Source organism: Mirounga angustirostris, unplaced genomic scaffold, assembly GCF_029215605.1.
Source record: "Mirounga angustirostris isolate CCGP_5_RB_7025 unplaced genomic scaffold, mMirAng1.0.hap1 SCAF_9, whole genome shotgun sequence".
Lineage (NCBI taxonomy): Eukaryota > Metazoa > Chordata > Mammalia > Carnivora > Phocidae > Mirounga > Mirounga angustirostris.
Window position 1 is genome coordinate 79,719,193 of NW_026991717.1, and position 27,023 is coordinate 79,746,215.

Below are 27,023 nucleotides of genomic sequence, written 5' to 3' on the forward strand. Positions count from 1 at the left end.
ATCTTGTTACTCCACATGTCCTCCAACACAAGCATCAGCATATTGCTCTGAAGAAACAGTGTACTAAGAAAAGCAAGGAAGAAGCTACAGGATATACTAGACTTTTGGCCAAGAGAATGAAGGAGGCTAAAGAAAAACACCAGGACCAGATTGCCAAGGGATGGAGGCTGTCCTCTCTGAGAGCTTCTACCTCTAAGTCTGAATCCAGTCAAAAAGGAGATTGTCTAGGAATAACAAATAAATAAGATCAGACATCAAAAAAATAAAGTGAGAGACATGTGATTCTTCCTTTCCACCTGAACACTTAGAGGCCATTATAGGGCTATTAATTGGCCTAATTTTAATATTGTGTGTCAGGGAATAGGAAGGCCCAAGGAGAGGGAGAGAGACAAGGGAACAGGCAGTTGATAGAGCATTCAGAACACACCCAGCATTTATCATTTAAGTTTGCTGTCTTACATGGGTGAGGCTTGTGGCACCCGGAAACAATTACAGTAGTAACATCAAAGACCACTGATTACAGATCACCATAGCCAATACAGTAATAATGAAAAAGTTGAAATATTGTGAGAGTAACCAAAATGTAACACAGGGACATGAAGTGAGCAAATGCTGATGGAAAAATGGTGCCAATAGACTTGTTAATGCAAGGTTTCCGTGGACCTTCAATTTTGTTTAAAAAAACAACTGTCTGCAAAGTGCACTATACTGAAGCAAGATAAAATGAGGTATGCCTATATAGCCAAGACTAAGCAATTAAAATGTTTAATTTGAAGACAGCTTTTATTTTTACATTTTATGAATAATTATTTACTAGTCAGAGTATTTTATCACTTTTATTGTTAGATAAAATTACAGCAATGATGTATATGAAAGCAAAAATTCTCAGGTCACTTCTGTTTAGTGAGAATAAAAGTGGTAGGTACAGTGAGCATCAGCAGGTCATGTATAATCAGGCAAATATTTTATCTGTAACAAATTGGAAAGATAATTTATACTTCGTGTGATCTTTTTTTGTCCCTAGTCTCTTATCACGAGTCATGAATACAGGATCACAGTTTGTTATGGAAGGAGTGAAGAACCTGGTATTGAAACAGCAAGTGAGTATACTTATTAAAAAACGTTCTGGTAACTTTTTTTTTTGAGATTGTATTTATTTGAGGGCTCCTGGGTGGCTCAGTTGGTTAAGCAACTGCCTTCGGCTCAGGTCATGATCCTGAAGTCCCGGGATCGAGTCCCGCATCAAGCTCCTTGATCAGCAGGGAGTCTGCTTCTCCCTCTGACCCTCTCCCCTCTCATGTGCTCTCTCTCTCGCTCTCTTATTCTTTCTCAAATAAATAAATAAAATCTTAAAAAAAAAAAAAGATTTTATTTATTTGAGAGAAAGAGAGAGCAAGAAAAATGGTGGGGAGGGGAGAGGGAGAGAGAGAAGCAGACTCCCTGCTGAGCAGGAAGCCTGATGTGGCCTCGATTCCCAGGACCCTGAGATCATGACCTGAGCCAAAAGCAGGGGCTTAACCAGCTGAGCCACACAGGTGCCCCCATTTTGGTAACTTTTGAACATAAATATTGGCAGGTTGATGCTCAGCTAGAACAACTTTCTAGATATATTCAAGTTATTTGGAAATATTTGGAATAAAGTAAAATCAAAGGGTCTTTTATTCTGGTATATTTAAGAATATTTTACATGTGTAGTTCAGAGCTTTTTTTTTTAATTTGTTCATTTGGACTTTATTGACACTTTCAAATATACATTAGTATAGCAATCTTTCCTGAACCCTTCACCAGGCTTCAGTACTCAGCATCCTGTCATTCTTGTTTCATATTCCATAATATATATATAATATATATTATATATTCATTTATTTTTACTGAGATAGTTTAAGGAAAATCTGAGACATAATTATTTCATACATAAATATTTCAATTTATAATGAGAAGGATTTTAAAGGCCAGATTTTAAAAAGAGAGTGAATTAGCGGTTATTCAAATGTGAATATTAAGTGTTTACTTGTTTTCAGAAAAAAATAGATCGTTTCTTTCTCTGAACTTCCTCCATACTTTTATCTTTCTTACAATATTTACATGCAGTATTTTGTATTGATGTTATTTTTTACTCCCCCCACCCCCAGTTTTATTGAAATAAAATTGACATGTGTTTAACTACTTCTTGATAAGATCCTTGAGGGCAAGCAGTTTTTTCCCCATCTTTGAATTTTCAATAGCACTTTGCATACAGTAGGTAATTCAGTTCTTTTTTTGGGTAACGTTTTATTATAAAAGCCATGTAGTATTAGTAAAGAACAGTGAAAAAATTATAGTTTGCTTTATTTAATTAAAAGGCTGGTGACTTTCCAAGCTTTACTTAAGATACATTCTAGATAGTTTGCATTATTTCCTAATTACTTAGGAATACTTTTTAGCTTCATTATCCCTCTTAGGAATTCTATTCAATCCCTCCCAGTCTACCTCTCTCCTGGTAAGGAGCTACTAGTAAGTACTTAATCCACTCTTTTACTGGTTTACAGCACTTCCCTGAGTCAGTTTCTTTGTTCTCTTCGACTGTAAAGGTTGAAAAGATACAAAATAGGAAGTTGGGCACATTAGAGACCAATGTGTTATACTTTACAGTTTAACCTAGCACCTGCTAAAGAGAAAATTACTCATGACACTTGTTAAAGAACAATAAACAAAAGGTATTGGGACCACCACAGTAGGGTTTTACAGTTGGGGAGGAAGATTGGGTTCAATTCCAAATCTATCAAGGAAAAGTGGGAATTTATAGCCAAGAATCAGGGTAGGGATCAGTGGATATAAAATTACTAAAAGGAAACATCAGGGATAAAAGAGGATTCTGGCTAAACCAATCTAATAGGATCTTTACTGAAGGCAGGCCAAATGTGATCAGACATCACCTGGGAGATGGTAGAGGATGAGGAACCTGATCAGATATTAGGGTGATCAGGTATTGAAGATGAGAAATTCTCACTAAACTGACTTAACAGGATTCTTTTTAAATTGGACTATTCAAAGATGGACAGAGTTCAGAAGTCAAGGCCCCATTGAAAGGGCTCAGGGGAGCCTGAGTAGAGTTTTGTCAAGGAGAGAATCTCTGTCACACCACTCAATTTATCATTAACTATGGACAAGATGATTTTGTTATGTGATACAGAAGGGGAACCACCAGCCCCTAAGATACTGTCTGCCTTTCAGTAGACAGAGTGGCTGTTGTATAACCACATGTAGTTAAATTTATGTATAAGGAGATTTACATATTTTTCTAACGGTTCACTCTTACAAGGAAATCACAGTAGTAGAATAACTCAGCATGGAGAATTATAGACTTCAGTCTTTGAAATGATCGATTTTTTAACTTACTACCTTAGAGTCACATGTTACATGTCCACTAGTGTTTGTAAGAAGTGTCTGAACTGATCAACTTGAGTATTTTATTGTGTTAACACAAAAGTTGGTTTGTTTAAAGTTCATTTAGTATATAAAAAGAACCTGGCATCTGTAACCTCAAATTCCTTTGCTTTTCTTAATATTACAAGTAACAAACTACTTTGAAATAGGCAGTTTCTCACTTATAAAAGTAAAATTTGGTATGATTGGTGGTTATCTCTATCTGTAGTATATTCTGTCGCCATGACTAGAAGAGCTGTGTCATTTTTTTAAAGTGTATGTTAATAAGACATACATTTCAGGCTCAAATTAGAGGAAATATTTATTGATTTTTTGGGGTCAGAGGGTAGTTCATTTTATATTGTGAAGTAAAAAATGCTCTATTAAAAAAAGTTTAATATGATCTTTTGTTTTTTTTTTTACTTTTTTTAAAATAAAATTTTATTTATTTATTTGAGAGAGACAGAGTGAGAGACAGAGAGCACAAGCAGGGTGAGGGGCAGAGGGAGAAGCAAACTCCCCGCTGAGCACTCAGGGAACCTGCTGTGGGGCTCGATCCCAGAACTCCAGGATCATGACCTGGGCCGAAGGCAGACACCTAACCGACTGAGCCACCTAGGGGCCCCTCTTTTTTTTTTTAAAGAGTAAGTCTAGTCTTTATTTTTTTTTTTTTAAATTTTATTATGTTGGTCACTATATAATACATCATTAGTTTTTTTTATTATGTTATGTTAATCACCATACATTACATCATTAGTTTTAGATGTAGTGTTCCATGATTCATTGTTTGCATATAACACCCAGTGCTCCATTCAGTACGTGCCCTCTTTAATACCCATCACCAGGCTAACCCATCCCCCCACCCCCCTCCCCTCTAGAACCCTCAGTTTGTTTCTCAGAGTCCATAGTCTCTCATGGTTCGCCTCCCCCTCCGATTCCCCCCCCTTCATTTTTCCCTTCCTACTATCTTCTCCCTTTTTTAACATATAATGTATTATTTGTTTCAGGGGTACAGGTCTGTGATTCAACAGTCTTACACAATTCACAGCACTCACCATAGCACATACCCTCCCCAATGTGTATCACCCAGCCACCCCATCCCTCCCACCTCCCACCATTCCAGCAACACTCAGTTTGTTTCCTGAGATTAAGAATTCCTCATATCAGTGAGGTCATATGATACATGTCTTTCTCTGATTGACTTATTTCGCTCAGCATAGTACCTTCCAGTTCCATCCACGTCGTTGCCAATGGCAAGATTTCATTCCTTTTGATGGCTGCATAATATTCCATTGTATATATATGCCACATTTTTATCCGTTCATCTGTCGATGGACATCTTGCCTCTTTCCATAGTTTGGCTATTGTGGACATTGCTGCTATAAACATCGGGGTGCACCCCTTTGGATCCCTACATTTGTATCTTTGGGGTAAATACCTAGTAGTGCAATTGCTGGGTTGTAGGGTAGCTCTACTTTCAACTTTTTGAGGAACCTCCATATTGTTTTCCAGAGTGGCTGCACCAGCTTGCATTCCCATCAACAGTGTAGGAGGGTTCCCCTTTCTCCGCATCCCCACCAAATATTGTGAAGATGTCAATGCTACCTAGAACATCATTAGTTTTTGATGTAGTGATCCATGATTCATTGTTTTTGTATAATACCCAGTGCTCCATAAAAATGAGTTTACTGAAGGATATATGCCTAATTTTTAAATGTTAGTTTTTTCTGGGTGAGTATTCATCTCTGATTACTTCCATATGATAAATTCCTGTAGTTGAATTATGGAATCAAAGGGGTGAGCATTTGTCATTGTTCTTAATAAATATTACCAAATTGCCCTCCAGAAAAGATGTACCTACTGACTGGCAGGGACTTAAAGCGCTTGTTTCTTGACATCCTTCCCAACCTTGGTGCGTGCATATATTGTGTATATGTGTGTGGTCTTTGTCAGTTTAATAATTTTTTTAAAGATTTATTTATTTGAGAGAGAGAGTGGGGGTGGGCAGAGGGAGAAGCAGACTCCCCGAGGAGCAGGGAACACGATTCGGGACTCAATCCCAGAACCCCAGAATCACAACCTGAGCTGAAGACAGATCCTTAACTAACTGAGCCACCCAGGTGCCCCTAGAGGATACATCTTTAACTCTTTTTTAACCTACTGATTTCCACTGCTTGCAATTTATTCATTTTTAAAAGAGGGATTATTTTAGCAAACAAGCCAGAGTGAAATAAGACTTCTAAATTATTCAACTTTGTGCTGTATTACTCATCACATTCTTGTATAATTATCCTCACACAAATAAATTCCAAATCTGTAAATATCATTCAGGTGGTTTTATGTGATAGCTGATAGTTGTGATGCATAAAATTTACCTTGCCCAAAAAACAAAGTATACAAAGCTCTTACAAGCAATGTAGGAAACTAGACAATAAATATTCTTTTTATTTCATTTATAGCTTAAAACATTTATTCATATAAAAAATGCAAAACAAAAATACTACTGTATATTTTATTATTTCCTCATCTGTAAGATATTGATGTGGATATTGGATTCACCGATAGATCCCTTTCTGATTTAGAATTTCAAAATTTTGGAAACAGGTGATCTATCTTATTCCCCCTCCCTTTTCCTATCTTTACTTCACTGACAACTTTCTGTCCCTTATTATCATTGATAATTGCTCATTCCCAGTGTGTTTCTGGTATCCACACATTTCATCTTATTCTTTACTAGGCTGATACAGTCTTCAAGATAAGCATTTTCTTCAAGGAAGTCCACATACTAGTTTTCATTATCCAGGGCTTTGACAATCACAACAGCAGCAACTCTTGTCCCAGCCTCAATGCTGACTTCAGCATCAGAATATCATCCCCAGGCCAGAGCTGCAAGGAGAGAGTTAGAAATAGTCACCATAGACCAGATGGCAATATAGGGCAACAAGTGGCTAATTCTAGGAGAACTAAAGGAAAAAAACTTTTTAACTGTTTTGGATGTAAAGCTGTATTACTTTTCTTAGATTGTTTTTTAATTTCTGTGAATATTTTATTTCAGTTTTGCTTTTAAGCAATGACACTGTCAAAGATAAAATTAACATTGTTTCTGTTTAAACTTTTCCAGTGACTAAAATTATAAAACATGACTGGGGTCATAAAACCAGTAAGGGTTTTTAGAAATAGATTTTTTTTTTCTCCAAATAAAATTTCTAGTTCATGTATCTGAAATTCGAGGATTTTAGAAATACTGATCTTTAATTTAGGATATTCATGTGTATGAGACTTTTTTGTCTCTCAACACTATGTAATATATTAGGCTTTCGACTACTAGAGATTTATTTGCCAACCTATATGATAATGTTTTACATTTCTTTCTAAAACAGTTTCCAAAAACATTGAAAACTATGCTTGGGAATTTTTTTAAACAATTAATGGGTTTTTTTATTTGATTAAATTTCATTTATACCTCTTATTGAGCTACAAAAATTTTTTGTTTCTGAAGATGAGTAAGGTAACATTTGTTGAACAGAGAAAATTGTATGGTTTTGTTCTTTTTCTTTTTAGCCCACTTTTTAAAAATTTTTTTTATTTTTTTTTAACAAATCTACACCTTTATTTACTTTTCATTAAATTTAAATCCTTGAGGGGTACAGCATCACACAGATTCTGTGGCCAATGGCTTTAGCAGGAAGGTTGCTTCGGAATTTGGCATGAACCATGCCACTGTTTCCATGAGCATGAGTTACTTTTCCCCAGATTACTCTGGTTTTGTTTGGTTTGCCTCCAGGAGTCACTGTGTTGTTCTTTGCTTTGTACACATAAGCACATCTCTTGCCTAGGTAGAATTCCGTTTCATCTCGAGCATAAACACCTTCGATTTTAAGAAGAGCTGTGTGCTCCCTCTGGTTCCGGAGACCCCGCTTATAGCCAGCAAAAATGGCCGTGGACCACAGCCTTCCAGACATTATTTGGCGTTATAGGAGTCCTGTTCCCAGCAGGCCTCCTCAGACTCCAAGATGGCGGAAAAAGCCCACTTTTTTTTTATTAACATATAATGTATTATTTGTTTCAGAGGTACAGGTCTATGATTCATCAGTCTTATACAATTTACAGCGCTCACCATAGCACATACCCTCCCCAGTGACCATCACCCAGACACCCCATCCCTCCCACCCCCCTCCACTCCAGCAACCCTCAGTTTGTTTCCTGAGATTGAGTCTCTTATGGTTTGTCTCCCTCTGGTCTCATGTATGGTTTTGTTCTGATGTTTTCTGTTAGTGTTTAGCTGCCATAGTTCAGTTTTCTTCAAACATTGATTAGTCTTGTATAGAAATTATTAATATGAAATTGATTTTTGGGGCCCCTGGATGGCTCAGTCGGTTAAGTGTCCAACTCTTGATTTCAGCTCAGGTCATGATCTCAGGGTTGTGAGATCGAGCCCTGTCTCAGCTCTGTGCTGGGCATAGAGCCTGCTTAAGATTCTCTCTCCTTCTTCTGCTGCCCTTCCCTGCCCCCACCCCCATCTCTCTCAAAAAAAAAAAAATTATTTTTAAAATGATTAACTGGGTGGCTTAGTGGGTTAAGTGTCTGACTCTTGATTTGGCTCAGGTCATGATCTCAGGGTTGTGAGGTTGAGCCCCACGTCAGGCTCAGGCTCCATACTGGGCGTGGAGCCTGCTTGGAATTCTCTCTTCTCTCTCCCTCTGCCCCTCCCTCCCCGCCCCCCATCCCCATTCTTGCTCACTCTCAAAAAAATTAATTTGATTTAATGATTAACTCAGTTCAAGTCTTCATTTAGATAACAAAAGCTAGGTAGAGTATTAGTTTGTGACAAGGATCTCAGAAGTTGTTTTCTGAAGTACTCTTTCTTATGCCTTTAACATTATGGAAAGGAAATTTTGTATGTCCTTTATCATTCTCCACACTTGAAGTTTTCCTTAATGTCTGGTAGTATGTGAATATCCTATGGTGCAGCAGTGGTAGATGATTCTTTGGGTGTTATGTGGTTGTAAAGACCAGACAAAAACATAAAGAATTGTCTCTGGGCTCATGAACTTTTGGATTATTTTGCTAGAAAAAAAATTTTCTTACATTATTTAATGACCTGTTCACTAGCAGGTTTATCTTAAGGTATTGCAGAGTTATAAAATTTAGTTGTACTTTTTAGAAAAATCTCATTTTTATACTATATGAGGATTTATCATGAGATGTTAATATAAATAGTCAAATTTCCAATTATTTTCACAAATATAAAAGTAATATGACTCTTAGGGCTTTATCATTACATTACATCTTTTCTGAATTTTTCTCTATGGCACAGATCTAGTAGTGCAATTCAGGGATTTCAGTGGAGAGCTGTAGTAAATAGAGAAACTAGTATAAAATTAATTTTAGTAAAATTTTATAATTTTAATGCATTCTTGCTCTAGATGTTTTTAAAAAATTATTCCCTCCTTTTATTTTGCGAAATACTTCATCATTTGTTAACATGACTTGGAACAAATATATAACTAGTTTTTCCTTTGGGATAAAGCATTTTTATAGATGTAAATCTGCCCCCAGTCATTCTTCAGAGAAAGTCATGGTTTAGACTTATTCCTACATGTACAAACTCAATTTTATTTGAAACAAAACTTAAAAGGTAAAATTTTGAGCTATGTTTTTTTTTTTTACTCCAAATAATAGAATTCAGGAAGTACATTCAGCTAGATTGAACCTCTGGTGCTTTTGTTTATTTAAAAAGTTTCTGGCCAACACAAATATCAGGGAATAATGAAATAGCTTTAATTTTACTTGGTTAAGATCATCTTAAAAGGTTTTTTACTTGCTAATCTAGAGAAAGAAAAAGAAAAATTCCTATTTTCTGTCTGGGCAAAGCAGCATTTTCTGTAGTGGAAGTCCATTTTGGAAACAGTAAAATGTTTTATGACCTAAAGAAAGCAAAACTCTTGTAAAATAGTAATGTGTTATCTACATTTATTTAAATAATCAGATTTAATGTTGCCTTTGTTGTAAGAAGTCTCTAAGATACAAAATATACAGAACATCCTGTACAGTTCACAAATGAAATATCAGTTTAAAGTAGGCAGAATACCATCCCAGTAGGAATGCATTTTGAATAAACATAATAGTCACTTAGTAAATTTTCTGTACTTCATGTCTTATGTTCAAAATAATGGTAAAAACAGATTGAAATTTAACAATACTACTTCTTATCCCAAGGCATGTAAGCATGTCAAGAGGCAGTCTTCTGCCAACACCAGTGTTACATATTTCATGTTCAAAGTGGAATTTCTTCAGTAAGAAGACAATGCAGTATGTCACTGGAAATTTGGAATTTATCCTAGGCAAAACAAAAGTGGTCAATAAAATTTATATATATCCATTTCCCCATTTTTCAAAGATCACAAGTATCCTTTTGGCTTAGAAGAATATACATTAGAAATGAAAGACTCTTGAGTTTCTTTAATCTCATACATTTTCAAACTTTAAGTTACTCTGCTTCTAAAGAAACTCTTACTACCTGCAGAAAGGAAATAGGGAAAAAATGGGATTCTTATTTGATCAAAAGTTTGCAGTTGGTCATGTTAAAAAGCAAACATCCAACAAAGTAAAAAGCCCAAACGTGTTTGTATTAAAACCTGGGTACACTTTCACATCAAAAGGACCTTTTGATTTAGAATTATATTTTTTCTTTGGAAACTTGAGTAGTGCCAGGGGTATTTATATCTACGACACCATTCACAGAATACTTAATTTTAGAATGTGTTTAATGGAAAAGTAAGCATACTTAACTGTGGGGAAAAAAATTCAGTTGTTTTGTTAATAGAGAAGAACTTTGGTTATTCTTCTAATATTTAACAAATACTTATCTTTTCCACAGAATCTACCTGTTACTCGTATTTTAGACAATCTCATGGAGATGAAGTCAAACCCTGTGAGTAGCATATGACATGGTACTTATAAGTTCTTGAACATATCAAACTCAGTACATGAAAAGCAGTAAAATCTGAGTTCATTGTGGCCTTAATCACAGCAAACTACATGAGGGAAAGGAAAGAGTCCATGTTCTCAAAGAGCCTTTTTAGCCATTATCACAGATAATGAGAATTGGTTTTCTCAGCTGTATAACTATTCTGGCCAGCTCTCATCCAAATTAAATGTAGATTATATTCCATATATAGTTAAATGTAAAATATATCCTAAGGAGCAATTTTTTGTAAATGACAAAGAACTAGTGAGCATCAGCTGGTGTAGTATAAAGAGTACCAGACCAATTTAACTTTATGAAAATTAGGAGAGGAATACATAGTGAAATTTTTAAGTGCATGTGTTCAGAGGGCACGAAAGTCTTGGGTTGAAAAGTAAATTGAGAGAGATATATTGTTGGATGAATAGACAAATGGGTAAATATTGTTAGCATTTACTGGGTTTCCAAGCTATCTGTTTACAATTTAAGAAAGGAATGTGAAAATTATTGCAGTCCATTTCATAAAACAGTTCATCCTATTATTGTGGCAACTAGAAGGTGGTTATCACAAGAGTCTAGAATCAAGAAAGGCAGCATCAGAACCCTAGTTTGGATTGATCTGAATCTCTATAGATTTTGGCAGCAAGGCTTAAGATCCCATGCTAAGAAAGAACAGAATCTTCAGATAAATGTGTCACTTTTTGTAATTGTTAAAACATGATGATAATAACATTAAAGGAAATTAACAAAACATATTTAAAAATCTGCCCATGTGAAACAAAGAGTGTAATAAAACATCCCCAAAGGGGACAATTACAATTATGAAAAGAATAAGAGAATGTTCTATAATGATAAGCTTAAAAAGATTGGATTCTCCAGTCTGGGAATTGATTCAGAGAAAATGGTATACAATGTAGTGTAACAATAGACTTCCTTAAAACATCCTAGAATATAGGAAGAAGTAGCTCTTCTTGAAAAGTCTGAAAGCCTGAAAGAAGTATACATTTGTAACTAATTATCTTAGAGACTACTACTTCATAATAAGCTCTAAATTTGTGGAGGATATTATTCCAAACACTAATAAAGGTTAAAAATATAAATAAATGGGAGAATTTTAGACAGATGCCAAATACACAAGGGGTTAAGAAAGTTTGGGATATTTTGTTACTATCCCTAATTTTTAAGTTGAGATAATGAATAATGACCGTTATAAAGATGATAGCTAATGTTTATTACATACTTTTTATATGCCAGGAATCATTCAAAACATTTTCACATTTCATTTATTTTTTATTAGAAACTTCTATGAAAAATACCATTTTATTATGATCTTCATTTTATGGATGAAGAAACTGTGGCACAATAAAGTTAATTAATTTGCCCAAAGACACAAAGTTAATAAATGGCAGAGCTGGGCAGGCCACATTTTTCACCACTGTGCTGTATTGAAGAGGGCAAGAAACATGCTTTTCATGGAATCACAGAGCTTTAGAGTTTAAGGAAACATTAGAAGTAATTTGAATGTGGGGGAGAGGAAACCAAGAGATGTTAAATGACTTCTCCCAAGTCACACTATTTTTAGTAGCACAACTGGAACCAAAAATCTACTATTTCTATGTTTCTGTTTACTACTCATTCCAGCATACACATACCTTCCACATGGATGGCTAAATTACGGTTCTTATTCTGATGTTTCTCCAGGTTATGTAAATTCATTTATTAGTTAACTGGTGACTTTAACTGTATAACAGAAGACACATTACTACAGACATATTTTTTTTTAAAGATTTTATTTATTTATTTAATTGACAGAGAGAGACAGCAAGAGAGGGAACACAAGCAGGGGGAGTGGGAGAGGGAGAAGCAGGCTTCCCACCGAGCAGGGAGCCCGATGGAGGGCTCGATCCCAGGACCCTGGGATCATGACCTGAGCTGAAGGCAGTCACTTAACCAACTGAGCCACCCAGGCACCCCACTACAGACATATTTAACTAATTAGAAATAGTAAATTTTTTCTGCTTTGAAAGCATTTTTTTAATCCATCTGCTAGATGAGGCAGCTACCTTCACTTTCTCTTATCCTTTTTCTGTTTCCAGATAGACAACTTGATTTGGAGGCATTAAAGAGAGACTAGCAAAGTACTAAAGAGCTTAGCAAAGTGGACTAAGTTAGACCTGGCTAGTAATCTTGAATGCATCTTCGCTCAAAGGCTTGAAAATGCTATAAACTAATTCTAGATGCATTCTTATCACTTATTTAAGTGTTCTCCTTTGATTTGTCTTGACTGGATAAATTGAAAGAAGGGAATTAAAAAAATATCAGATAGGTTTCATCTTGTAAATCTGCTTAGTAATGGTTTCCCGAAGCAAAGTGTTGAAGGATTATGATGCTACTTGTGAGTGCACTGAGAGTTTTGTAATTGGTTAAGCACTGTCCACCACTGAGTACAGGACTAGGTGGTGGCAACCAATGCATAGTTTGTCATTGATCAGGTTTGCATAGGGCCATCCATTCTCCAGCGAACAACAGATTCCTTTGGCTGACTGTGCTGTGGAAGGAGAAGGAGGCAGAGGTTAGGGAGTGATTACACTGCAAGCAGTAAAACAGTACTTTCCAGCTCCTTTATTATCAAGAAGCTAGTTTCCAGCTTATAGAGTCCACAACCCCTTATCCACAACTTCTGAAATCTACAGAGTTCTGAAAACTGAAGGATTTTGTATAACCCAACTCCCGTAACTGGGAATGTTATATGCATGATATCATCCAACTAAAAATTTTTTAATTCAAGGGGCGCCTGGGTGGCTCAGCTGTTGAGCGTCTGCCTTCGGCTCAGGTCATGATCCCTGGGTCCTGGGATCGAGCCCCGCATCAGGCTCCCTGCTCCGCAGGAAGCCTGCTTCTCCCTCTGCCACTCCCCCTGCTTGTGTTCCCTCTCTCACTGTCTCTGTCTCTGTCAAATAAATAAAATCTTCAAAAAAAAATTTTTTTTAATTCAAAATTCCAGAACACACCAAACTCTAAATGTTTCAAATAGAGATTATAAACCTGTATTAGGTTATTCTGTATATTCAGTAAAATCATGGACATATAATAAAATTCTAAAACAGACACAAAATAAAAATAATTATATTGGTTTATAAAATGGGTATATTTTCAAGACAGTATAGTATAGTATAGTGGTTAAGAGCTTGGGCATTGAAACTAGACTACTTGGGTTCAAATCCTGGACTTCCTGTACTTACTAGTTATGTGACCTTAGGAAAGTTACATAACTTCTCTGTGCCCCAGTTTGCCCATCTGAAAAAATAGAGGTAACAGTAACTACCTCACAGATGTTATGGGGATTTAAGTGAGTAATTTCATCTAAAGCATTTAGAATAATGTTTAACATGTAGTAAGGGCTCTGTTAGTAGTAGTGGTGGTGGTGACACAGATTTATTTAATTAACCTACCAGATTAATAGCTTAAGTAATTAAAATACTCAAAGCCAAATGGTAACTTTCTGAAGAGAAACCAAGTTCTGGTTGGTTTGTTTTTTTTTTTTAATAGGAAACTGATGATTATAGATATTTTGATCCCAAAATGCTGCGGGGCAATGACAGGTAAGCAGCTCTTGACTTGTGTAATTTGTGTGTAGGTCTTTCCACCCTGCTAAGAATGGAAGTAACTTAATTTTTTATTATAAATCAGTAAGTGCTTATTAAAAATTCAAACTATATAGAAAAGTGGTAAGTAAACAATATGTATAATCTTATTACCTGCAGATAATCATTGCTAATTTTACTTGACGTTTTGGTTCTTTTCCTTTCAAGTATATATACTCACACACCAAAAAAATACATTAGGTGTTTTTTGTTTTTTATGACGAGATGACAGTATTGTAGACTGTATGGGGGAGGGGAATTTGGATAATGTGTTTTTAAATGCATATTCTTATTGAACCAAAGCAAAGACAGGAACTTTGTTGGATACCAGTTGTTTTTATTTAACTGGTCCATAAAGCCAACCCCTGTAGATTGTTGTAAATACTTTATGGCAATGAAACATTCTACAGATAATTTCTCTATCTTACAACAAACATGGTGTGGTAAGGTACTTGTTTGCTTCATAATGGGTATCATTTTTCAAGATTTACTTCATGGTAGTATGAAAAATAGCCTACAAGACATAAAGAAAGAACAGGCAGAATTGGGAGGGGAAAAACCTTCATGGAATGATCTTCTTTCTCACCTAAACTTGAGTGAAGCTGGTTTCTTGCCTACATCTTACTATGTTTGGGATCTTTAGAATGTTGTCTCTGCTTTATCCTAAGCTTTTACATCTTTGTCGATAGAATAGATAATCTAGTCACTAGATAGTTGATTGTTAGATTGTTCTAGTTTTTTTTTTTTTAAGATTTTATTTATTTATTTGGCAGAGGGAACACATGCAGAGGGAGTGGAAGAGGGAGAATCAGGCTTCCCGCAGAGCAGGGAGCCCGATGCGGGGCTCGATCCCAGGACCCTGGGATCATGACCTGAGCCGAAGGCAGACGCTTAATGACTGAACCACTCAGGCGCCCCTGAGTTTTAGATCATTAGATTAGATCGTAACTTAAAAGGTTATTTTCTTTTCTTAACTTACCAGAAATACTGCTAAAGTTGCAGAAGAAGCTGCTAAGAGCAGCTGGCAAAGGAGCATTTGACAAAGAATAAATTCTAGAAGGGAGAGAATGAGGAGTGACAACTAATGAGTATGGGGCTTTTAAGGATGGTAAAAAATGTTCTGAAGTTAGACAGTGGTGACAGTTGTACAGCTCTGTAAATATACTAAAAACCACTGGTTTGTACACTTTAAAACATTGAACTTAACTCTTTTCCTGTCTTGATATTCTCTGGCTTACATTTTATCCTTGGATTTGCATATGGCTAACAAGTAGACACATTTTGCTTCGTAGAAACTTCTCCTTTGCCTTCTCCTGAGCTATTTCATCACAGTTAATCTTGGTTATTAATAACTAATAATACTGTGCTATTTAAATCTCTCCTGATTCTATGTGTACTCTTAGAGGAACTTAAAGCACCCTGGAAAGAAGTTAATCACAGATGAGGTGTTTCAGTCGGGTGGGCTTCTGGCCCTTTCTATGGAATATTCATTCAGACAGGCCATAGAAATAAGGTAAAGATGATAAAGGTGTGGAATTGACCTTTCAGTAATTAAGGATGGTATAATAGCACTCTCCTCTTCGTTGAAATTTTTAAAAAATTGCTTGTGAGGGGGCATCTGGGTGGCTCAGTTGTTAAGCATCTGCCTTCGGCTCAGGTCATGATCCCAGGGATCGAGCCCCGCATCAGGCTCCCTGCTCCTCCCCTCCCGCTGTCTCTCTCTCTGTCAAATAAAAAAATGCTTGTGAGGAAAACCTAAGTTCTCTTTGTACAGCCTGTTTTATCACTGAAACAAATATATGTCTGACTCACAAAGGCTTTGAAAAATATCTTTATTAAAAGACCTCTTAGACACAAAATAAGTATTTTTAAAATACATTATAAGTATATAAATATGTGGCTAATATATGTAATAATAATATATAATGGTATATAGAAATACAAAGAAATAAGCTACAGCAAAATGCAGATTCCTCCTCCCAGCCCCCATTTCCTCCTGTTATTTCCCATACATGTGTTTACATAGTTTTTACACAAATGTGGATACTGACAAACTGCAACATTATGTTGCATATAGTAAACTTTTATATAATTTACCACTAAAATATGTGTTTTATCAACTTACCTTATACCCAGATTTTATTCCTTCTGAGAGCTGCTGCTCAGTGTTTCCTTCTCCCTTTCAGTTTTCTCTTAGGTTTTATTTTGAAGCTAACAGATTGCCCTACTCCCTTTTAGATGCTGATAAATGTACCTCATATTCTCTGCCTTCCCAATTCACTATTTGGGTACACAAAACTAGAGGACCCAGCCTCAAAGAAAGTGAAGGAGGAAGAATTGCAAATACGTATCTAATTGTGTGTACATGTGTGCGTTCCCCATACCTCTTTTATCCATAGTGAAAGCATTGTGTGAAGTTTTCACTATCGTTTTTCTTTGTTGTAGCTCAGTTCCAAGGAACAAAAATCCATTCCAGGAGGTGAGTTATATATAAAAATTCTGTCTCTAAAATGGAAGGAAGATGACCAAGCAGTCTTGAAGAATTGTCTTCATCTTAAACATGGCTTTATTACAGTTACTGTATGGTAGTTTTGATAAATCCAATTCTGTGTAACCATTATTAGTAACCATATTTTCCTGATTTATAAAACTACTTAGAATAGCTAAAAATAACAGTCAGTGGACACTTGGGCTGTTTCTGTAGTTTGGTCATGGTAGACAATGCTGCTATAAACATTGGTATGCATGTATCCCTTTGCATTAGTATTTTTGTCTCCTTTGGGTAAATACCTAGTAGTACAGTTGCTGGATTGTGAAGTAGTTCTTTTAACTTTTTGAGGAAACTCGATACTATTTCCACAGTTGCTGCACCAGCTTGCATTCCCACCAGCAGTGTAAGAGGGTTCACCTTTCTCCACATCCTCCCCAACACCTGTTGTTTTTTGTGTTGTTGATTTTAGCCATTCTGACAGGTGTGAGGTGGTATCTCATGGTGGTTTTGATTTGTATTTCCCTGATGATGAGTGATGTTGATTGAGCATCTTTTCATGTAAAGTGTCCATCAACTGATAAATGGATACAGAAGATGTGGTATATATACAATGGAATATTACTCAGCCATAAAAAGAACAAAATCTTGCCATTTGCAACAACATGGATGGAGCTAGAGTGTATTATGCTAAACGAAATAAGTCAGAGAAAGACAAATACCATATGATTTCATTCATATGTGGAATTTTAACAAACAAAGCAAATGAGCATAGGGAAAAAAGATAAACCAAGAAACAAACTCTTAGCTATAGAGAACAAGCTGATGGTTACAAGGGGAGGTGCATGGGGGGACTGGGATTAGGGCGTGCACTTGCTGTGATGAGCACTGGGTGTTGTATGGAAATGTTACTATATTGTACACTTGAAACTAATGTTACACTGTATAGTAACTAACTGGAATTAAATTTTTTTTAAAAAAGGGACACAAAATTAGGTAATTCACGAAAAAGAAGTTTAAGACTGCAATAAAAGTTTTATATGTGTGGAACTTGTTTCTAAAGTTGGCTTCCAAGCTTTTGTGAAGATACGACTGTGTTTTCCTTTGAGATACAAAAAGCTTCTCAAAATAAGAACTGTTTTGGAAATTATGTAAATGCCAAGTTTTGTTTTTCCTACCTACAATAAACTCTAATTTTAAAAAGCCTTTTGGAGGAAGCCCTTTAGATTTATTTGCTATTAGTTAACTGAAGAATGAGGTTTATTTTCCTCTACACACTTTTTAGAAACAAATTTCTTTTAATTGAAGTAGCATGAGGTGCTTAGGATATGACCTTTTGCTAGCTTGTATATTTTTTTTATGTAAGTTGTAGAATATGCTTCAAACTAAAAACCACATTGCTTAAAAGTTAAAATACTATTTCTTTCAATTTACCTATTTTTTTTTCTGTTTGCATTTTTAGGCAATTGTTTTTGTGGTGGGAGGAGGCAACTACATTGAATACCAAAATCTTGTTGACTATATAAAGGTACATGTTGGCCTCTTTATTCTTTAATCATTTGATGTTTCCCAGTTGTTCTGTGTCTTCAGCATACTAGCATTCTCTGGTGGTTCTTCTGATTCTTACATAGCCCTCTTCTGGAGGTAGTTTAAAAGTCCTCATAAAGGGGAAATGCCCATATGCTCATTGTTTTCCAATTCCTGTCACATTTTTTAGCCTAAAATTGTAGTTAATCTGGAAAATAATGTATCTTATTCATGTAATGTACTTGGAAGCTATCTATCTTAATTTGACTTTAAATGTTCATAAACTACAGGGTGCCCGGGTGGCTCAGTCAGTTAAGCATCCGACTCTTGATTTCAGCTCAGGTCATGATCTCACGGTGGTGGTGTCTGGCTCAAGATTATCTCTCTCTTCCTCTCCCTCTGCCCCTCCCCCTGCTCCCTATAAAAGTAAAATAAATGCTCAGAGACCTCAAATAAGCTCCTCTTCCAAAAAGTCTCCCTTGGTGAAATGATTTACCAAACCCATTTACCTGAATAATAAGTACTTGTTTCCCATCCTGTTGACTTAAATCAGCAACATACTTCTAACACACTTGGAATGTCTGCTTTTTCAGCAAACAGGAGGTAGCAAATTAGAAGTAGAGTGCTACTCAAAGCTCCCAGCAGCAGGGAGTGACAGACAACTATGCAAAAGAATATGAGGAAAGGGTATAACTTGAAGAGCAAAACATCATTTAAAATACAGGGGCAACAGAATTATCAGTTGTTGGAATGACATTTTGTAATCTTGATTATTCACTTTAAATAATGATCATTCCTTATGTCCTATGTTATGTAAGGCTTTAAAAAGGTCAAGATTTGGTACATCAGGAGATAAAGAAAAGACAAATGTCATGGAGATTCAAAACTATCAGACACAACTCCTGGGATCCTATTTCAGTTACATAGGACATACCTCATCTTCAGAGTGTGAACCACCAAGATCTGTGTAAGATGCCATGATCTCCAGGGAACATCCATCTTGTACAAGGAGGTGTCTTTTATATCCCTCTTTGGTCATATAGCAGGAACCAGGTGCACACCATCAATCTGTACAATTTCTATACAGAGTGCTGACAAGCTACTGAAAGTTGTCCCCTGGTCTATCTGTGACCCTGGGACTATTAATCACTAGTTGATCTATTTCATTCAGGTGTGGCATGGAGTCAACAATATGACTGTTCCAGTTGGTCCCAGGGATAAACACAGGGCTGCAACAGACCAGATGAAATTAATCCTGTACTTATACATTCCACACACCCCCAGTCTTGTTTAAGCTTTCTTAATTACACTCACCAGCATTCTGTTTTCCTGCATTTTTAAAAAATATTTGTAGAAAAGAAAAACCAGAAGAATAAACACCAAAATACTAATCATTTGTGGAGTGAAGTGGCTGAAATACAGGCATAATTTTGGAGAAACATTACAGTAGAACATTTGGTAGATTGCAAACTTATTTTTAATCATGTATAAGCTTTGACAACTTACCTTTTTCTACTACAGAAATTTTAATTTTGTGAAATGTATTAAGTTGATTCTTTAGTTTTTTCTCTGATCAGTCACTTTGATCAGAAGAACATCAGACTATCAGTGATAGGTATGTGGTTTCAGTTTACTAAATACTTTTTTTTCCTTGATTATTCTCCACCCACAAAAATATGGCGTATAGGTAGTAGAGCACATGGTACTATGACTAGTCAGGCATGCAGCAGATATTTTAATTTCCTGTATCCAGGCACCTTTCTTAACAGATCATCACTTAGGTTAACAGTTCCACAGTGGTCTTCGGCTCTGTTGTTGAACAAATTATTTTGTATATATTTTAGTGGCAATAGTGTCCTAATTTTGCTTCCCCAGAGGAATCTTAGAAAATATATAAAACCTGTAAAAGAAAAAGAAGGATTAGAATTATTCTATCCCCTAGATGTTATGAAAATCATCAGGACATACAATATGGGTAATTGCAGATTTAATCTTTCTTTAAACTACTGGAACCCATCTTGGACCTTCAGCTTCAAATGAAGGAGGCAGTTTCTTCTTTGGAGAAATGTCTTTTCAGATCCTTTGCCCATTTTTAAAAATGAGTTATTTTGCCTTTTTATTATTGAGTTTTAAGAGTACCTTATATAATCTAGAAACAAGCCCCTTATTAGATATGTGATTTGCAAATATTTTCTCCCATTCTTTAGGTTGTCTTTGCACTTTCTAGATGGTGTTTTTTAAAGTACAAGAGTTCTTTTTATTTTGTTGGAAGTCCAATTTGTTTTCTTTTGTTGGTCATGCTTTTGGTGTCATATCTAGGAATCCTTTGCCAAATTCAAGGTCATGAAGATTGATCCCTATGTTTTCTTCTAAAAGAAAAGAAAAACAATTTTTACTCTTAAATGTAGGTAGGTCTTTGATCCATTTTGAGTTAATTTTGCATATAGTGTGAATTAGGCAAGAATAAGAAATAAAAGGCATCCAAATTGGAAAGAAAAGTAAAACTCATGTCACTATTAGCAGATGACATATAGAGAAAACCCTTAAGACTATTCAAAAACTGTCAGAACTAACAAACTCAGTTAAGTTGCAGGATACAAAAATCAGTACCCAAAAATCTGTTGCATTTCTATACACAAACTATCAGAGAGATAAATCAAGAAAACCATTTACAATCACATTTTAAAAAATTAAATACCTAGGAATAAATTTAATGACGGAGCTGAAAGACCTGTTTATTGAAAACTGTAAGCCATTGATGAAAGAAATTGAAGGCACAAAGAGATATTCTGTGTTCATGGATTGAAAAAAATCAATATTGTTGAAATGTCCATACTCCTCAAAGCAATCCACAGGTTCATTGTAATCCCTGTCAAAATACCAATGGCATTTTCACACAGAAATAGAACAAACCTAAATTTGTAGGGAGCCACAAAAGACCGTTAATAGTCAAATAGCTTGAGAAAGAAGAACAAAGCTGGAGGTATCACATGTTCTAATTTCAAACTGTATTACAAAGCTATGGTAATTAAAACAGTATGGTACTGGCATAAAAACAATCACAGAGATCAGTGAAAGAGAACTGAGAGCCCAGAAATAAACCCATATAATATATGGTACGTTAATTTACAACAAAGATGTCAGGAATGTAAATGGGGAAAAGACAGTCTCTTCCATAAATAGTGCTAGGAAAGCTAGACAGCCACGTGCAAAAGAATAAAATAAAATTAATCTCTATTTTACACTATACACAAAAATTAGCTCAAAATGGATTAAGGGATTGAACATAAGACCTGAAATCATAAAACTCCTAGAAGAAAACAAGCAGTCAATTCCTTGACTGACATGGGTCTTGGCAGTGATTTTTTAATCTGACACCAAAAACCAAAGCAACAAAAGCAAAAATAAATGAGACTACATTATAGTAAAAAGTTTCTCCACAGCAATGGAAACCATCGACAAAAGGAAAAGGCAGCCTACTGAGTGGGAATTATATTTGCAAATAGTGTATCCAACAAGGGGTTAATATCCAGAATATACAAAGAACTTACACAACTCAACACCAGAAAATAATCCAATTAAAAATGGGCAAAGGACCTGAAGAGACATTTCCAAAGAAGACATACAGATAGCCAATAGACAACATGAAAAGATGCTTAACATCATTAATTATCAGGGAAATGAAAGTCAAAACCACATGGAGAAAGCCTGATTTTGTTTACATGATCAGAGAGGTATAAAAGACCCCTCCCCTTGGACAAGACTGGGACTCCCCTGCAACCAGGAACTTGGTGGTTCACAACTGAAAATAAAATGTGCCCTGTGCTACTGAGATGGGATCCTGGGAGCTGTGCCTAGAATATCTGGACCCTTCTAAAGTTTCCCTATGCTTTCTTTATTCTTCTTTGCTGTGATCTCTACCTTTTTTAATGTCTTGTGTAGGTATATCCTGTGGAGCCTCAAAAATCCCACTTATATGACAAATCCTATGTAGTTGTTGGCACATAACATCTCATTTTGAAAAAAATGAGAGTGAGATGTGACTGTTTTATTTGTTCTCAGAGATGGCCAGCTAGGACATTTATTCAGCCAACCATGTTTAATGCAGCTGAGACATCACAGAAAAATGTTCTCCTTTTGTATTACAAAGCCATAATCCTATTTCTTGATGAATTACTGTATTTGCTTTGTTATAAACTTTTTACATTAAAGAAGAAATGAATTTTCCTTTAAGTATACAATACATAATAATCAGCATTAAGGACTTACCAAATTCCGCAGCAGTTTTGACTGCTGTAATTGGGTTATAGCATTCTGCCAAAATTAGGAATGAAATTCATAAGGAGTTACAAAATGGAGTATATTAATATAGAAATACTGTATGACACAAATGGGACTGCAGTGACAATCCATGCTACTTGTACCATATCTTGCTGTCAGCATAACAAAACCCTAGGCATATTTTCTTCAAGTAATACAGATCTTACATTGGAAGAATGCTGGCCTAGGACTTTATAGACGATTGTTCCTGTGAAATGTGGTGGTCATCAGATTCCTTCTATTTTCAGTATAAATGGCACCAACAGGGTACATTAATACATTTTTAAAAAATTTATTATGCCCATTTCACCGCTTTTTTCCATGCAGTTTTAGGATCGACATGTGTACACCAAAATTCAACAACCACCCCTCCCCCAAAAAAAACCTTTAAGAATAATAAAGTCTTATTGGACTTGATCAGTCTTCTTGGAAATATTGAAAATATTACTTGTTACTTGCTTATATGAGTTCTTTCTCACTTTTACAGGGGAAACAAGGCAAACACATTTTATATGGCTGCAGTGAACTTTTTAATGCTACACAGTTCATAAAACAGGTAAAGTGTACCTTGTTAGTTTCTCTTACCATAACTTGCTGTTGATGTTTTTCAAGAGAGAGCAAGAGAATCATATTCATTTGAATCAGCTGAAGCCAAAAGCCATAGAGTTATAAAAATACAAGGTTTTGCCATGAACAACTATACAGAAAACTCTGATACATAACATTATTTCTGTTATCCCAAATCTATGAAAAGATAAATTCAGAGAATTTAAACTTGGAGTAGTGTACTCAGGCAAAATTCAGTTCCCCATTTCCTTATATACTGTCCACATTTCTGACTTTGCCAAATATAAATTGGGCTAAGAAATTAAGGTAACTTTCTGGAAGTTTCCTGGGGATGCTCAGTAGTATAACCAGTAATGTTCACTCACCTTAGCCTTGGCTGCCATAAAAATCATAACAGTACCCTGTACTCATTTTTAGCAGCTATTCCTAGCATCATTTTCCAGCACAACTTTCTTAACCCCATTATGTGGTTCTTGTATTTTTAACCGTAATGTAGTTGCCCACTGATAGGAGGATACAGAAAAGTTCAAGAAGATACAGTGAACACATGTATACTCCTCATTAACATTTTACTGTACTTGCTTTATAAGATACCTACTCATTTATCCATTCTTCATTCTATTGATTGCTACAACTTCATTAATTTCAAAGTAAATTGTAGGTATCTGTGCACTTCCCCCTTATTGCCTAGGAGTTTTAGTTTTTGAGGGGGTTTTTGTTTTGTACCCTTTGGAGGTAAAATTTATAACAATGAAATATATAGGTCTTAAGTGTATATTCCTGGGTGTTGTCAGATGTGTTCACCTGAATAATTCAACCCAAACTCCTATTCAAGATATAGAACCCTCATACCACACAGTTCCCTTATAATCTTGCCCGGTCAATCCTTGCCCTTAGTCATTCCCTGCCCCAAAACATGGTTTCGATATTTTTCCACCACAGATTATATAATGTTCTAGAATAGGCAAAACGGAATATTTTTTTCTTGGGTTAACTAGAGGATTCTCAATTTAGTTAATATTTTTAATGAACCAGATGTTTATGCTAATTTCTCTATTCTTTGGTTTATTATTTCCTTTGTTTTGATTACTTGGGGATATTAAGTTCATTAGTTTTTTTTATTTAAATCAATTAACATATAGTGTATTATTAGTTTCAGAAGTAGAATCTAGTAGTTCCTCAGTTGCATGTAACACCCAGTGCTCCTTACGTCAAGTGCTTAATGCTCATCACCCAGTTAATCCATCCCCCCCACCATCTCCCCTCCAGCAACCCTGTTTCTTTCCTATAGTTAAGAGTCTCATGGTTTGTCTCCCTCTGATTTCATCTTATTTTTCCTTTCCTTCCCCTATGTTCATCTGTTTTGTTTCCTAAATTCCACATAAACATTTAAGGCCATAAAAATCAAAATTCTTACCCAACACTGTTTTAGCTGCATTTCGCAAATGTTAATATATTTTCATCACCATGTTTTATAGTTTAATATACTTGGTGGTTTTCTCTTTTTTAGCCCATGTATAATTTAGAGATTTGTTGTTGTTTTCAAGTATTTGTGGGTTTTCTAAGTATCTTATTATTGATTTATAATTTAATTACCGTGTGGTCATAGAACATTATGCGTATGATTTACTGTTTCAAAATTTATTTAAATCTCTTTAATGGCCCAACATATGGTCTCTTACTGAGCATTCCATGTGCACTTTAAAAAAATGTGCATTATGCAGCAGTTGAGGGAAAGGTTCTATAAATTTCAGTTTGGTCATGGTAGTTGACAGCACTACTTAAATCTTCTATGTCTTTATTGATTTGTTTTTTTATGGTTTTTTTGGTCTAGTTCTATCGGGTACTAAAAGACTAGTAATAAAATCTCCAAATATGTTTGTGCAATTGTTTCTTTTTCCCTTCAGTTCTGTCAGGCTCTCTTTTTAGTTCTGTCCATGTCAGCTTATTTTTAAGCTCTGTTTTTACGTACATACGGGTTTATGATAGCTGTGTCTTCCTTATGAGTGGATCCTTTTATTCAGTATTCCTCTACTTACCTGGTAATCCTCTTTATCTTGAAGTCTACTTTATCTGGTATTAAATTAGTCACTCCAGTCTTATCCTTATGGTTTGCAGGTTATAACTTTTCCATCTGATTGCTTCAGCTTGCCTCTGAATTTATATTTAAGGTGTTTATCTTGTAGATGGCATATAATTGGATTTTTTTAAGCCATTCTGACAATCTATGCCTTTAAATTGGTTCTATTGGTATTTTTTTTTATAAAGATTTTATTTATTTGAGAGAGAGAATGAGATAGAGACAGAGAGAGCATGAGAGGGGGGAGCGTCAGAGGGAGAAGCAGACTTCCCGCTGAGCAGGGAGCCCAATGCGGGACTCGATCCCAGGACTCCAGGATCATGACCTGAGCTGAAGGCAGTCGCTTAACCAACTGAGCCACTCAGGTGCCCGGTTCTATTGGTCTTTTAACATCTAATGTAATTATTGATATGATTTGATTTATATCTACCATTTTACTGATTAGTTTGAAATAGTTTGGCCATCCTCTTTTCCTCCTTTCCTACCTTCCTTTATATAATTTGAGCACTTTTCTATTTTAGCTGTATCTGTTAATTTAATAGTTGCTATAGAGATCACAATATATACATCATTAACTGTTCATAGAGTTAATATTGTGCCACTTGCATTAAATATAGGAACCTTCCAACCATATAGACCAGTTCCCTCAGCAGTTATTCTGTGATTGTCATATATTTTACATCTGTATATTATTAACCTCACAAGACAGTGAAGAGTGTTATCGTTTCTACTTCAGTCATCATAAAGAAATCCTTTGCATTTACACAGATATGATTTCCAGTGTTCTTCATCCCTACCACCTCTAGAAGATTTTAATTTCTATCTCTTGACTGCAAAACTTCTTTTAGCATTTATTATAGCTCTGGTATGCTAGCAGTGATTCTCTTAATTCTTTTATATGAAAGTATATTTCACCTTTGTTCTTAATTTTGCTGGATATAGAATTCTGGATTGACAGTTTTTCAAAACTTTAAAAATGTTATTCCACAATCTTATACCCTCCATTGTTTCTGATAAGAAGGCAGCAGTATTCAGAGCAATATAATTTTACATGTAATATGTAATTTTTCTCTGGCTGCTTTCATGATTTCTTCATTATCTTTGGTTTTCACCAGTTAGGATGTATTTATGTGTGACTTCTTGCATATTTTTCTTATTTGGGGATCACTGAGCTTCTTGCATCATCTATTAGTTTATACCTTCACCAGATTTAGGGAATTTTCAGCTCTTCTTTCTTCAAACATTTTTATGCCCAGTTTTCTCCTCTCCTTTTAGGACTCCATTCACCTATTGTATATGTTCAACATTTTATATTATGCCATACATCTCTGAGGATTCTGTTTGGGGTTAAGATTTTTTTAATTCTATTTTTTTTAAGTTTACTTATTTAAGTAATCTCTACACCCAGTGTGGGGCTTGAACTCACAACCCCAAGATCAAGAGAGTAGCATGCTCTTCCGACTCAGCCAACCAGGTGCCCCTGATTCTGTTCTTGAGAGTGTGTAATTTAAGTTGTACTGTCTTCAGATTCACTCTTTATCTCCTTTCTGCTTTTTTGAGCAATGGTGTATGTATTTACCAGTCCTTGAATATTCGTTTGGGTCGTCTTTTTTTTTTTTAATAGACTTTGTATTTCTCTGCTGGGATTTTTCTATCTTTTCACTGTGAACATACTCTCCATTATTTCACTGAGGATAGTTGTCATAAGCTGCTTTTAAACCCTTGTCTTTTAATTGCAACACAGATCATACATTTCACTGTCTAGATGTCTCCACTGTCTTTCCCCCATTTTCCTGTTCCTTCATATATTAATTTTAGATTGTACCCTTAACATTGTGAATGTTTTTTTGGAAACTGAATTCTGTTTTTCTGGAGAGGTGATTTGGGCCTTTAGCAGGCAATAAACTCGGTTAGACTCAAATGTCAAATTCTGTCTCTTGGGCAGCAGCTCACATCTTACTTCTTAGTCTCTCTCATTTGTGCGTGGTTCAGGGTTTCACCATTTTCCATTTAGGAAAAGTTTGT

The 27,023-nt window shown here is 35.4% G+C and overlaps 2 protein-coding genes across 12 annotated transcripts in view; one reads left to right on the top strand and one right to left on the bottom strand.

The window, feature by feature from the left end:
• The window catches only part of SCFD1 (sec1 family domain containing 1), a 115,439-nt gene that overhangs the window by 77,299 nt on the left and 11,117 nt on the right, over positions 1 to 27,023 (top strand). For 5 of the 11 annotated variants that reach the window (XM_064570903.1, XM_045900650.3, XM_064570910.1 and 2 more), the window contains 6 exons: positions 1,025 to 1,100; positions 10,286 to 10,339; positions 13,922 to 13,974; positions 16,462 to 16,495; positions 17,967 to 18,032; positions 22,839 to 22,907. In XM_064570903.1, coding sequence (XP_064426973.1) covers positions 1,025 to 1,100; positions 10,286 to 10,339; positions 13,922 to 13,974; positions 16,462 to 16,495; positions 17,967 to 18,032; positions 22,839 to 22,907 — 352 coding nt within the window. Of the gene's footprint in view, positions 1 to 1,024; positions 1,101 to 10,285; positions 10,340 to 13,921; positions 13,975 to 16,254; positions 16,403 to 16,461; positions 16,496 to 17,966; positions 18,033 to 22,838; positions 22,908 to 27,023 lie in introns of those variants that run through there. The other 6 variants (XM_064570906.1, XM_064570905.1, XM_064570904.1 and 3 more) reach the window with 5 other exon arrangements.
• LOC123861494 (large ribosomal subunit protein eL33-like) lies at positions 6,988 to 7,425 on the bottom strand. The gene has a single exon (XM_045900652.3). The coding sequence runs from the start codon at positions 7,365 to 7,367 to the stop codon at positions 7,035 to 7,037; it is 333 nt and encodes a 110-aa protein (XP_045756608.1). The 5' UTR covers positions 7,368 to 7,425; the 3' UTR covers positions 6,988 to 7,034.

Coding starts and splice junctions, on each gene's coding strand:
- LOC123861494 (XM_045900652.3), bottom strand. CDS start 7,367: ATGTCTGGAAGGCTGTGGTCCACGGCCATTTTTGCTGGCTATAAGCGG.